Raw genomic sequence first — 15523 nt, 5'->3', positions numbered from 1 at the left:
AGGTCACAGATTACAAAGTAAAGTAAAGCTATTCTGTATGTTTAATAAGAATAAATCCACGATGAATGTTGCATTGACTTTGATGGAAATTGAAAACGTACGTTTCCGGCGTGAGACTCGTCAAGAAACAGACGTCGCTTGAGGCTATACCACCTTCTTCCAGTCACGATCTTTTACGAAAAACCCAGCTGTCTTTCTGTGAGAAATTCGTGTTTTCAAAACAATAAATTTTTATGTAAACTTGATTTGATGGATCGTGCTTTTTCGATGGCACTCTGAAAATCATTGCTTTTCCATGAAGATGGATATTCAGTTCAGAGAAAGTTGTTTAAAGGTGTTTTGCAAAATGAATCATTGTGGCCTTTAAGTTTCACAAAAATGCGTGTTGTTAGATCGTGGTTTAGGATTAGGGTGAATGTCGCAAGCTTTTATGAGAAATGGCTCGGCCCTTAAAAGGAAAATACACGCATAAGTACGCATTAGTGCGCTGTGCTTTAGCGACTTCAGAAATGACATCTCAAAAATAGACGTGACAGGAGAAATGCAATCCCTTCGGGAATGTTTAAACAACCTGAAGGAAATGACCAGAAGACCGGCTCTCGTCGCTGACGGAGAATTTCTTGGAATGTCACACAGGTAGGAGATCTTAGAGAGTTTGACATTCGACTAACGAAGTTGTTCACTGGTGTAACCAAGACCTAAAGAAGATAATATGTATAACCGTACCGTCATAAAAGGACGGGGGGACGGCAGGTCCTGACCCTAGGACACCTTCTCTTGTGCAAGGATGGAGTTCTTCGTTGGACGAGTCGGTAGAGCTGTCGGCTAGCACTCTGCTAGGCCCGAGTTCGAGTCTCCGGCCGGCCAATGAAGAATTAAAGGAATTTATCTCTGTTGATAGAAATTCATTTCTCGGTATAATGTGGTTCGGATTCCATAATAAGCTGTAGGTCCCGTTGCTAGGTAACCAATTGGTTCTTAGCTACGTAAAATAAGTCTAATCCTTCGGGCCAGGCCCTACGAGAGCTGTTAATCAGCTCAGTGGTCTGGTTAAACTATGGTATAGTTAACTTTTTTGTGCAAGGATGGACGACGGCAAGTGTAAGCGTGGCGTTCATTACCCGTAGACTATCGATATGACACAGAAGAAAAATTATCAGGAAATCGTTAGTAGATTGTTACCAGATATAAATCACAACAGTCAACAAAAGCTTTACCTGTGGGTCATCAGATGAAAGAATTGGAACAGACGTAAATTGAGTTCATTATGTTTGTTACATAAAATATGCAACAACGACCAACATCCTCCGCACTCTGCTTTACCTGACCTAGCTGCTTCTGCTCGCAACACTAGGCAGGATGCTGCTGCAAATAACATGTCGTTTTCTAGTATCAGTTTTAATACCACTCAGTTTGCAAGGAGTTTAATATTGACTACAGCTAAAATTTGGAATAGTTCGCCTAATGTAGTTGTGAAATCTGACCTTCAAATATTTAAGCGACGAGCAAAATCATTCCTGATTCACGTTGAGTCCTGAATTCAGGTGTATCGGTCTTACTTTATATTCCCTCACATTTATTTATTTATCACCTTTCATTATAACTTGTCTCTCTCTGGAGGTTGAGATCCCTTTGGAGCCCTCTTGGTTTATTGTCTGTTGACTCCGTCCATAAGGATTTTCAGCGGAAGATTGAAAGAAAGGAGGAGAAGAAAATCGTTCCAGAAAACCTCAAACTGTAAATGACAAGGGGGCGTTGGATAAGGTTGGTCTAGTTAATTCGGTGACGTAAGACAGACTTGCCTCAAAAATAAACTCTAATGATACCTCGTTATTTTAAAGTATCATTACCAGCCGTGTTCATTTGCAGCCAAGTAACATATATAAAAACAGTTTCGTGGACACCCTTTGAGAGGTTCATCATTATGAAAACGCTTTCTGTCACGGTTTTCAAACCACAAAAACCCGATTAAATTCGCCTCTACCGTTAGGTGTTGGGTCTCCACCGACCCTAACCCCATTCCTCCTATCACCGCCCCCACCCCCACCCCACAACAAACAGACACTTCCTGGCACTTGCCTGTACCGTATTCACCTGTGTTTGTGAGGCCGTTCAACAATCAGAAGATCACTCATAGAAGACTTCCATGAAAGATTTTTTAAGTTTTTTTTTTTTTTTTTTTTTTTTTATCCCTCACGGTCGTCTCTAATCGGTTACTTGAAGAGAAAAAACATATTTTGAAGTTCCATATATCTTACTCAACATGCGAATAAGGTTACGATGTTGACAGGTATGGAAATGATGTTGCAACAAAATGTAAGATTTTGCTTACTTTCCGAGACAAACACAAGACGGTAAATATTCCTTTTGCATTGTTATTCGTCAGTTTCTTACGGTAAGTTCTGTTTCCTAACGGTTTTCAGGTTTCAATATTTTTAGCATTTGCCTGTTTCTTAGAATTCCCTGTATTTCTAATCGGATGTTAATGTCGCATAGTACGCCTCAACTTTGCGCCTATTTCAGAAATGTACACAAAAATATCTGATTTTCTTTATTCAGAATAAGTCCTCAATCTTAAAGAAAGTGACGGCCGTATTGTCATAATATTAGTATGCAGCCGGGCAAAATATTGACGAAAGAATATTAGTGTGAAGAATGAAAAGAAAATAAAGGAAAAACCGGACGTGACCAGCATAAGAATAGGTGACTTCATGACGAAGGAAAAAGATCCCTTTGAGCTGAACTACAAGCTGACGTTGCTCTCTTCCATATTAACTATTCTGAGCTCTCTCTCTCTCTCTCTCTCTCTCTCTCTCTCTCTCTCTCTCTCTCTCTTACAGATCATATAGACTCTTGCTTCAGAAGCCCCTAAGAATACAAAGCCAAGACAAAAACAAAATATCAACTTGATAAATATCTCTGACTCGAATTTTTTAGTCCAAGTTTAAATAAAAAAAGTAATAATAATAATCCTAAAAAATGCACGCTTAATTAAATAAAAATTTGTGGGAGTTTCTAGTTATCTTTTTAAGAACGTTTTAATCGAAACATGTTTCACTAATGAAACTGGAAACTACCGAAACTTTGCTTAGAATTCGAATCGTCCGCTGTATTTTCTTGAACAAAACTAACTTAAACATTTTCTGCTCACGTTATGTATTGAAACTCGACGCGTCTTCGACGTGGTCAAGTCACGTCGCTCGACATTTACCTGACGTTCGCTCAGTAAAATAATCTCGATATAAAATTCATAACACGTTTCACATTCGTTGGCATAACTTCTTTACGTGAGGCCATTGATAGCTGTCGCCATGTTGTTGTTTTTTTTTTTTCAAGGGATTGGCGATTTTTTTCCCTCGTTCTTTTGATAGACAGTGGAGTGGCTGCTCAAGAGCAAGAACCCATAATGGCATAAGGCCACGCGAGATCAGATTATCGAACAACTGCTACAGCAACAAGTCGTATGGTTAAAGTACTGTCGAATTATGTTCGCTTTTTGTGGTTTTACACACACGTAATATATATCTATATAGAGTATGTATGTATGTATGCATATATATATATATATATGTATGTATGTATATATATATATATATATATATATATATATATATATATATATATATATATATATATATATATATATATATATATATATATATTGTATAGTTGTCCGATAAACTGATCTCATTGGCCTTATGCCATTATGAGTTCTTGCCTTGAGCAAACTGATCTCATGGCCTATATATATATTATATAGTATATATATATATATATATATATATATATATATATATATATATATATATAAAATTGATGCCTTACAGGGCTTATGGATTGGTCATCAACTAGCGTGATTGCATTTCTTTTTTCTCTACTTTTACTCAGTTATTAGCATTCTCTCTCTCTCTCTCTCTCTCTCTCTCTCTCTCTCTCTCTCTCTCTTTTATCCTGTTTCAGTCAAACTGGGAGATTAAACATTTTGCGAGTGACAATTTTGTAATACCTGAGCTTAAAGAAGATTAACCTATTACCATCTGCGAAGGAAATTGCAGAACATCTGTGTAATGAAAACCCCTCAAGGAATTTTATCGATCGCAACGCGGCTATATCCCAGCGCCCTCAGGAGAGAGTGCTTGCGTAATGCTCTTTCCCGATGCTACGTAGCCAGAAAGAAGCGATGCGTAGGCTGATAAGCTCACGTGATTGCCCAGTGTCCTTTGGTCATTTTGAGCTATTGTTGCTGTCTCGAAAGAAGGAAGGGTTAATGTCAGAAGAAAAGAATCTTTGAAAAAACAAAAAGAAGTCAGTTTAGACTGGACTGAAAGTAAACAAATGCGTCATTAATTTTTGGTGAATAGAGAACATGCGCGGAACGGAATTTCGTCACAATCTTGTTCTTCGTCCTGGTGGTTCATCCTGCACTAAACGGTCCTCATCTCATGAGTATGGGGATGCTGCAGTAATAATAATAATAATAATAATAATAATAATAATAATAATAATAATAATAATAATAATAATAATGCTTAAATCCAAAGAAGTAAAAGTGCAACTTTCGATTTGATAATCCGTCATTGTTATTACGAATGTTATAACCATATGAAAGGCACTCTAAGTTTCTTGAAATATGAATTTAACCATTGTTTTCCAGCGCCAGGATTAGTGGCTATTTATTCTTGTCTGCTACTAAGATTTAGTATGACAAGAAACCTCTCTTCAAAATGTGCATTTTTTAATGTTTTATGATGAATTGCTTCGACATCTTTAAAATGTCTTATTTCGGTGGAAAAATACAAATTTACGAGACAAAAAACAGATGGCGCAATTTGAAGAAATAAGGAGAAATGTAGAACTGACTTTTTAGAAGTCTTCCTAACCTAAAGCGATCTGCTTTTGTTGTCTCTTTAACTATGCCTGCGGTGTGCTAACGGATAGTGCTATATTTTAATAAGGAAAATATTTAAAATGTTGAATTATGCGTATTTTACTGACCTGGATCAACGCAATTAATAGGCGCTCATAAAACTTGGATTAAAAAAAAAAAGGAATCACGCAAAAGGAATGAAAAGATTAAACAAAAAGCTTTTAGCTCCTACCATAATGACAGTAAATCTCCTATTGTTCTAACAAAGTCATACCACCAAGTTGTACATTATTATAATTATTATTATTATTATTATTATTATTATTATTATTATTATTATTATTATTATTATTATCCTTAGTCAAGTTGCAATCCCACTTAGAAAGCAAATTAAGGATCAGTTCTACATGATACCGACTTATTTTCATTTCCTATTGGAAAATAAAGCTTAATGAAACCAGATAAATTCTAAGAAGAAATAAAGCATAGTAAAAATCAATCATTCCATGTCTTTGATAACAGTATCCATGGTTGGACACAAGAACACCTCCGAGAACTAAGGAAAATGAAGTATTTTGTTTGGTTTAACATGACCTTTATGTTTCTTATTCAATTTATGAGTTTTTTTTAAAGGCATGAATGTATTTATACGACCTTTTTCTGTTATCACTGCAAATATCGGACCTGTTTAAAACAATATTGGTTGAACTTTATTCCAGATTTAAGCAAGGATAGCTCTCTCTCTCTCTCTCTCTCTCTAGGAAAAGTGTGTCCACTAACTCAGATTCAGAGGCGCTCTCGTAAAGGTTGAGGAAAAACGTCTCCAGGAACTTTAAGTTTTTCAAAACTTGTCACCTCCAGGTCCCAGTGCTTATTGCTTTTGGGCCGTAACGTCGCCGTTCTGTCGAACTGACAAATTAGGAAAACTGGGTCGTTCTGTTTTAATCGAATATCTTGAGAAATATTGCACCGAGAAACTTCAAAAGGAAAATCTGCCTCTCCAAGGCTCAAAGTTTAAAAATTTTCGAAACAACGCAAATAGCAAAATAGACTAATATCGTATTCACGGAAGAATCGCTCTGCGGCGCTCTTCATGAAAAATGAGTTTTCATCTTTAACTTATCAGACTTATAGTATAACCCGCTTTAGCTTATCAAACCACTATTTTCAAGCTTAAACTTATCTTTATTACCAAGGTGAAGGCGATGCTGACCTGCTGTTTGCTCTAGATCTGAATTCTGACGCCCAGACATTCTGTTTTGCTCAAATGCAACGTAACTATCTGGTTTCTCTGCCCCCAGAATGCTGTCAGAAAGTAGAAATTGGTACATCTCGTGTTGCCTGCTTTTCTTTAAATGCTTGTCATCTTCCGAATAATAATAATAATAATAATAATAATAATAATAATAAATAATAATAATAATAATAATAAGCATGCATATTCTTCTTTTCGAAGTGTTTGTGCAGATCCTGCCGACGCTTTTGCCTTTTGAATAATGTGAATTACGTCTTCACCTTCTTTGTAAAACAAAGCACTTAGAGAGCACATACCTCCCTGACGCCACAAAAAATATCCTGGGTCAGTAATCCGAAACGCTGAATCGGATCCGTCTCAAAGTCAAACCACTTCTTGTGTCTCGTTTTCTATACCACAAAATTTTAGTGAAAGCCGTGTAATTTTATTTATTTTTTATTTTTTAGATTTTATTGTAGACAAACAGGCAAACGTTAGCAGGGGTAAATATTTGTGCCTGATGCTATATATATTACCGTCATACAAGATAACGAACATTCAAATGAAACCAGCCTTAAAGCCCAGTAACTTGCTTTCACGGAATAAAATTCCCATAATTATGTGAAAAGTAGGGGAACTGAGAGATGACTTAACGAATTATTAGTAGTCAAGATAATTGAACAAAAGGATAAATGTGTTACATTTTCTTCAATCATAATACAAGCAGGAAAAACTAAGTTGTTGGTGCACAGCTCTTGAAAAACATTAAAGTTTCAAAGCCTTTGTCAACCCCAGTTATTTTGCCGTCGTATACCTAGTTTTGCTCTGTGAACAGTCAACTTTCCCCTCCCCTAAAAGCTATTTAAATTGATCCATTAACATCCAGAACCTGCGTCACACCAAGCTTTCCTACATTCACGTTTCTTCTTCGGTAGTGTAAACACTATTTACCTCTTTTACATCGTCCTACATTTCTGCATGTTGCACGTACATAAGAGCACGACAGCGGAAACAAGAAACTACCTCGTCACCTGGAAATATTCTTAATGAGGTATTTCCAGGTATGTTACCTTTACGTTACCTCATGTTTTATTTATTTATTTATTTATTTTTTTTAAGGAAGTTTTGTCTGAATACTGAAGACATGTTTTACACCCTTCGTCATTTTGTTAATATTATTCTGAACTTGAAATATAACGAAATTTCCATCCATTCTTTTCAAACTACGTGACAGAATTCCAGTACAAACAAACCTTCCAAACGACAAGAAAAACAGAGGCCTAAACAAAGGTATTCACCACCCCGACAGTTATTAACAAACAATTTTTTTCGACCCTGGACAAAAACGTGTTGTCTGTATCATGTTTCGGTCGTTAGGCCGATAATGGTAGTGACTTTCCATGTATTTTACTAGAAAAACTCTCTCTCTCTCTCTCTCTCTCTCTCTCTCTCTCTCTCTCTCTCTCTCTCTCTCTCTCTCTCTCTCTCCAAGTAGACTTACACTTTATACATCCATACACATACACATATATAAATATATATGAATATATATATATATATATATATATATATATATATATATATAAATATATATATATATATATATATATATATATATATATATATATATATATATATATATATATATATACATACATACACGCATGAGCACTCAGTTGTAATATCCACAATGACCTCTTAACTTCTCGATTTCTCCACATTCTCATGGACACAATTGTCATTACAAAGCCTTAAATCGAAATATTTTCCTAACTATTGCAAATACATTTTTCTCTCAAGTAAATTCCATTAACCGATCGTATATTCAAATCCTAGTCAGGAGTTATATATATATATATATATATATATATATATATATATCCAAAACATATATAAACATATATACATATATATCATATATAGCAAATATATATATATACTGTATATATATATTTATATATATATCATATATATAATATATATGTATATATATATATAATGCATATATAATATATATATATATAAATATATATATATCTATATATATATATATATATATATATATATATATATATATATATATATAAATATGTGTGTGTATAAATGTGTGTATACATAGTTCATTTATTTATATATATATTCATATTATAAATACATAAATATATATATATATATATATATATATATATATATATATATATATATATATATATATATATATATATACAGTATATATATGAAGATATATATAAGGTATATATGTATACATACATACATACATGATTTATGTATTTATCAGTGACTTGAAAGGTGAAGAGACAGTATAATTAGGGTTTTATATCTACAAATTCGAGGCTATACCCACCTCAGGAGCAATTATAAAGTTTTCCAAAATATTATCAAATCTTGGCTTGTTCACGCCGCTGATCCTCGACATCTCGTACTAAAACAATCTAAAACTAAATCGTGTGAGGAAATTATTGTCATTCACAAAGAACAGTTCAGCCATCTAGAAGTTTTAGCTAATGCATACGTATCTAGGTGACATGATCAAAATATGCCTACCGTACTTACAAACGTAGAGCCAAGCATAACCTTTTAAATTATCCATAATTATAGAATATTGTTGATATTGTAGTTAACACACAGACTGCATAATCATAGTTTGTATATCATGAAATATATATATATATATATATATATATATATATATATATATATATATATATATATATATATTATATATATACATATGTATATATATATATATATATATATATATATATATATATATATATATATATATATATATATATATATATATATATATAGTTCATGATATAAACTATGAATATGCAGTCTGTATGTGAGCTACAGCTACTAACGATATATTCTATAATTACGTGTGAAAAAGATTATGCTTGGCTTTATGTTTGCCAGTCACGCCAATCTACAACTCCTGAATCACTTTCGACCACTAATGCATACTACTTCTTATCCAGCACACTTCGATTTCTTTTTTTTTATAGAATTGCACATGTACGACCACACGTTACCTTACAATGTCCGTGCTACTTAGATTAAGGAACTGGACGCAGCTGTAGAATTTTATGCTTAACTGAGTGTTTATGAAATCTGTTGTATCTAAACAGAAAAGAAAGCATAACCACTTTAAACCAGTGTATCAAAATGATGTTCAGACATGTGTGTGTGTATATATATATATATATATATATATATATATATATATATATATATATATATATATATATATATACTTCTTTCTCTGCATCTTTTCCCATTTGTGTGTGGGGTCGATGTTTCTGACGGCTTTCCTCCACCTGGCTCAGGTCAAAGACATCGTCCTCTGACAATTGTTTTGTCTCTCAGGTCTTCTCTAACTACATCCATCCACCTTCCTTGGTCTTCAGATATATATATATATATATATATATATATATATATATATATATATATATATATATATATATATATATATATGTATATATATATATACCTAAACATCATTTTGATATACTGTTTTAAAGTGGCTATGCTTTCTTTTCTATTTAGATACAAGGCATTTCATAAACATTGGGTTAAGCATAAAATTCTACAGCTGCATCCAATTCCTTAATCTGAGGAGCAAGAACTTTGTAAGGTAATGTGTGGTCGTACATATGCAAGTCTATAAAAAAAAAAGAAATCGAAGTGTGCTGGATAAGAAGTAGCATGCATTAGTGGTCGAAAGTGATTCAGGAGTTGTAGATTGGCGTGACTGGCATTCAAAATCACAGATTTGCGTCGTTTGAGACATCCAGGAAGGAAATGCATGACCAGAGAAGCCAACAGCTAGAATTATTTGTCGAAATAATGAGTCTAAGTTTTTATGCTTCAATAGTAAGAGACAAAAGTGTCACTGTTTTATTAGATTTTAAGTTCGTTTCATGTTTCGACTGGAGTTCCCTTGTCTGGGGATAGTGCCGTCAGTGCCCCACGTGGTGCACTGTAGACATTACTTAAGGGTCTTTGCAGCGTCCCTTCGGCCCTTAGTTGCAACCTCTTTCATTCCTTTTACTGCACCTCCGTTCATATTCTTTTTCTTCTATCTGACTTTCCACCCTCTCTAACAATTGTTTCATTTCGCAACAGCGAGGTTTTCCTCCTGTTACACTTTTCAAACCTTCTTACTGTCAATTCCCCTTTCAGCGATAAATGACCTCATAGGTCCCAGCGCTTGGCCTTTGGCCTAAATTCCATTCTCTTTTGTATTCTGTTCGACTGGAGTCTGGAGCAACAAACAATTCACGAAAACTATCACGAGAAAATTGGTTTATGAATCTGAGTTCCGAATCCGTTTATGAACCACCTTGGCCACTTGGGTGTACCTGTGGCTAGGTTTTGTCGTTCTCGAAGGGAAAGTTCGAAAGTGTATATCGAAAAGAAGAAAAGCAAGTGGAAAGGCGGAAAAACTACAGAACCTCTTAGGAAATGTAAAAAGACGTCTTCTGAGTGAAAGTAATTCACAGTGTTGTTAATGAGCCCTGAGCTCTCTCAAGGATTTGAAACGTGATTCGTCGGCCGAATGAATCCCACGAAAGCTCTGAGAGCGTGCTGTCACAGCATTAGATGAAATGCAACAAAGTCGGCAACATGAACGTTCATAAAAGAGTGGAAATCAATAATCCCGCAAATCAATCAATTTCAGGAAAATGTGAGAGATGAAAAATGATTCCGGGCGTTTATCAAAGGTAAAGTAAGTAGGTAAGCTATTATCCAGTAAGAGCAGTTGACTACTTAGTAGCCACCGGTAAGTTTGTCTCTTAAGTTACACCTCGTAAAGCCACGCCCAGTTCTAGAAGCCCCATTATTATTGATCCAAGGTCTCAGTTAGAACGCCCAAGCGGAACTGAAGCATGCTACGTATTTTATTTACTTGTATCTTCCGATATCCGACATTCTTCCGCCTATGTTCTGTTCAGTTAACAACTCAAATGAATCGTGGTCACGTGCTGAGAGATTCATTACACTAATCATTACACATGTGGATGTGTAATACAGATCTGTACTCCTCAGTTTTGGCTTTTATGCATAATTTGCATATCACGCTTTGCCATTCTATAGTTCCGTCTATCAGTTTGTTTCAGTCTTCTGTGAAGAATTTGCTTTCTTTACAGCTAGCAAGACAGTGAAAAGTAATGTTTATGATACACATTATATATATGAAAGCATTTGCGCTTTCATTCTCACCGTGACAAGACTTTATTTTATAAGACGTAAAAACAGCAGTGAATAACAATAGCTTAATATTTGCAACACGTCTTCAGAAAACTCATACGTATTTCAATTTACAAATGTGAATTGAAGCGTATAATGTACCTAGCAGTCTGAACGTAACGGGACCAGTTTGGTTTCTTATTTGAAGTATATGATGGAGATAAGTCAGGCACCTCTGTTTAAATCCTGACTTTTTTTTTTTTTTGTCCGTTGACACTTAATAGATTAATATATGCGCCCGAATGTGTACATTTCTCCACTTACGTATATAAGTATATCTTAGTTTAACCAGACCACTGAGCTGGTTAACAGCTCTCCTAGGGCTGGCCCGAAGGATTAGACTTATTTTTACGTGGCTAAGAACCTACTGGTTACTTAGTAACGGGACCTACAGCTTACTGTGGAATCCGAACCACATTATGACGAGAAATGAATTTCTATCACCAGAAATAAATTCCTCTAATTATTCTTTTGTTATATATATATATATATATATATATATATATATATATATATATATATATATATATATATGTATATATATGTGTGTGTGTGTGTGTGTGTGTGTGATGTGTGTACGTGTGCATAAGTCTAATAAAATTTCATTTCTATACGAACATGAATCATTGGCATTACTATGAAAATATGGTAAAAAAATATAGTCAGGTTGAGAATAAAGCTATAAGGAGACTACTGGGAGTCTGATGACAGAATAGAGTTAGGAACGATACAATGAGAAAAATTACATATGTAGACGAGATAATGATAAAATGGAAATGAAGAAGGCTTGAGCATATACTCAGCACCGTCCAAAAAAAAAACAGCACGTGATGGTGTCAGCTGTACTATTGTGGTCACCAGAAGAATAGGAACCCAAGCCTACTTGGAGGAGAGCTAAGAGATGGGAGGCTGAAGAAGATTGGAGATTTGTGGAGGATAAAGAACGTGAAAGACAAGAATGGCTGTTTTTGTACATTCATGCGTAACCGTCGTCTGTGCAGGACGAAACAGATGTTGCCTTTGCTCTGGTAGGAACATGGTCTAAGGCCATGGGTAGGAAAGTCCAAATATCTTGACCCAACAGTTGAAGGAAGACCGCTTGAAATGAAGGTACAAATAAACAAAAACAAACACACACACACACACACACACAAAGCACGACACAGTAACAGAGAATGAGAAAGAGCGAGTAAGCGACGTGAAGGCAGGATAGGAATAAAAATCTGGAGGCGGACCCTGGCTGCTTGGCTGATGCGTTACGACGAGGATGGATGAAGGAAGTCATCACAAGCCCCCGAAAGGTGTGCCTCTTGTAACAATAGAAAGAAGAAGACAGTTGACATTCTGCGGTGGGAAGGGTTTTAGACAGAAGCAGGATGAACGGTAGGCTTATCTAGACGACCGACCCCAGACAAAAGAGAAAGATGACAGGGCACAATAACGCTTTGAGCTCACACTCACATATGAACATCCAGTTTTTCCACCTCACCAACAAGTGGAATCAATATAAATCACATCACGTTTGTACCTAGAACTCATGTATAAATCCCATCTCTAAATAGAAATCAAGAATACGAGGAAAATTCATCTAATTGGTAATAAAGCTGATGACTTTAAAATTGTGATAAGAGAAAGGCAGTTTAACTTTTAGCCATAACGGTGTTGTTAGCATGATACAATTGTTACTGAAGTACATAGAGACAGATAAAGGTTTATATATTCAGTGGAATATAGCTGACAATAATAATAAAACAACAGTCACTGAAGCACAGAGGGACATATATAAGTTTATGCATGCAATGTATGAACTCTGAGAAGGCGTGCTACGAAGTGTAAAAAGAGGTATTGTAGTCAGATCCATAAATAACCGTCTGTAGGACGACTCCTGAGATTAGGTGTTAGTCTGTTCGTAGACTGCGATATGTAAAATACAGCTGTGGTTGTTTTAGAAGTATACAGATGATTTGAGAGAGAAAGTTACAGGTGGAGAAGTGGATGGAGTAGTGAAGACAAATGGAAGTTGTTGGCATAAGTCGAGTTAAAGAGTCACACATATGGTATTAATGGTTAATAACCTGGTGATAGGCTTGAAATATCTTTACAAGATAAGGGAAGCTTACCTCAGTTGTGAGCAGTGATAGCGGGTAATTGCTACTATCAGCTGTATTTTAAAAGACTGGATGAAAAATAGTTTGTAGCTTGATACGCCTTTGAATATGAATGAGAGATTGTAGAAAAATCAAGAAATAAAACCGGGTCTTACAAGAGCAGTAGATGGAAAGAAATATGGAAATGATAAACGGTGATAGCAAGAAAGGCAGCAATGGTTTTACAGTTGTAGAAAAAAAGATACAGAAATATGAATAAGAAAAGGCGAAGAAGCAGAAGAGAAAAAAATCACTTCTCAGAAGCAGCATAAAAGGTAAGAGAGAGAGAACAGATTGGCATGTTGGGATTCCCACATAAGACAAAGTAAGCAGTGAAAGGGGCGGGAATGCAATGCCTTCGAAGTGTGAGCGGAATGCAGCGAATGAATGACACAAAAAGGTTGAAAACAAAAGTTTGCTTGATGAACGGAAGTGTTTGTTGTGTGGTCTGTTCATGTAGGAAAAATAAGGAAAAAGTGAGCCTGGTGATCAGTTGATCAGTGTCATTTATAAGCAAGACGAAAAGAAATGCCGAAGATTGTCGTAATGATCGAGGAGTGTGAGTGTTGTAAGACATCCGCTCCAAGGATGAATGAAAGTCATTGGTAGGTCATACAGTGCTTGACTAGGGCTGACTAAAGTCTATACAGGCCCTTAAAGAGGGTTGTCGAGAGTATTGCCATTGTCACCAAAGCCTTTGGACGCGACTGTACAGGGTTTCATCCTATATTCGGTATCAGCGTCAACAAAGGAATGTATGGTATCTTATTTTGTTGAGGAGGAAGAGCGCTTATAAGTACTACAAGAGCACAGGCACTGTGATCATTGCAGAGATATTTTTATTTTGCTCAATAATAAATACCGTTATAAATTCGATTCATAAAGCAGTGAAATATGATCACATTAGCTTTGTCTGAAAGACCTTGGCGTACATGACTGTGTAACAACTTACAGAACTAAAGATACATCGCTTACGAGACTAATCCTCTTTCGCTGCTGTAGGTTTCACGGCCGTTAAGACAGACAGATAGACAGACAGACTGACGGCACATGGCATTAAGATAAGCAGCCTGACGTGGTAAGGCTTTACCTAGAGTATCAGGTAGCAAAGGTCCATAATTATTGACTTGGTTCTGAAATGTTTACCAAATATATGCTTTATAATTGACAGAATGATAAATGGCTTGACAAAACGAAGAAACATAATGAAACAAGCAAATCAGGTAGCCTAGATGAGACACATGAGCTCACTGTTAAAGAGAATTCAAAGTGGTTTTGCAATATTCTCACACAAGGTCATCACTGGCATTTACTTTTGCTCTGTTTATACCACGTTAAATTCTGAAATGAATTAGAAACAAAATAGCATTTGCCCTCTGGGTAAATGACCGTCCCTATAATATACCCTCACTTGAACTAAGAGGTGATGCAAGAAGTTTCACTCGAGACTCAACATTTTTTCAATTTCCCTTTTTCCCAGACCTGATCTGTCAGTTCACCAAGCGCCCAACTTCCTCTACATGTAAAGGCAAATCTTATGTTTGTCCAAACACCAATAAAAAAAAACTAATGTCACATTCGATAAGCTCTTTTCGTTAACGAATTATTGTCGTACACTTAGACACCTCCTCACACGCACCTGACCTAGTCTCTACTGTATTACGAACTCTCTCTTCTCTTTGGATACCTTCTTGCACGTGTGGGAGGTTGCCAGCTTTCCTAATGTGATCGGCAATTTTACCCCCACTTCTCCCGTCTTCTCTTCGCTGTTGCTAAAGTAACGATGTTGCAGAAGTAGCATTTACTCTCGGGGTGTGGTGCAGAGTCACCGTGAATATTACCCCAGCATTTTAGACGTGTGACATAATTTTGGGTAACATATGATGTATGGGCTCTGGATCGCTTGGCAACCCTCCTAGTGAAAGTGACTTAACGAAGGTGTGCACTGGGCCGAACCAGACCTGCATGGGTTGGCTTGTGACGTCGCTAGAAATGTTT

At 35.7% G+C, this 15523-nt stretch overlaps 2 protein-coding genes across 4 annotated transcripts in view; one reads left to right on the top strand and one right to left on the bottom strand.

The window, feature by feature from the left end:
• Positions 1–15186, bottom strand: part of LOC136833165 (uncharacterized) — a 39008-nt gene extending 23822 nt beyond the window's left edge. Inside the window, exon 1 of one of the 2 annotated variants that reach the window (XM_067094881.1) lies at positions 15141–15186. The gene's annotated coding sequence lies outside the window, so the exon portion shown is untranslated. Of the gene's footprint in view, positions 1–15007 lie in introns of both variants that reach the window. The other variant, XM_067094882.1, reaches the window with a different exon arrangement.
• Positions 1–15523, top strand: part of zetaCOP (COPI coat complex subunit zeta) — a 257001-nt gene that overhangs the window by 185737 nt on the left and 55741 nt on the right. The window contains exon 1 of one of the 2 annotated variants that reach the window (XM_067094875.1): positions 566–636. The exons of the other annotated variant lie outside the window; for it this stretch is intronic. Within the exon in view, the coding sequence (XP_066950976.1) occupies positions 581–636 (56 nt within the window). The 5' untranslated portion in view covers positions 566–580. Of the gene's footprint in view, positions 1–565; positions 637–15523 lie in introns of those variants that run through there. 2 annotated transcript variants of the gene reach the window in all.

The sequence above is a fragment of the Macrobrachium rosenbergii genome, chromosome 51 (genome assembly GCF_040412425.1).
Source record: "Macrobrachium rosenbergii isolate ZJJX-2024 chromosome 51, ASM4041242v1, whole genome shotgun sequence".
NCBI lineage: Eukaryota > Metazoa > Arthropoda > Malacostraca > Decapoda > Palaemonidae > Macrobrachium > Macrobrachium rosenbergii.
The sequence above is the reverse complement of the archived record's forward strand: the minus strand, read 5'-3'. Positions and strand labels throughout refer to the sequence as shown.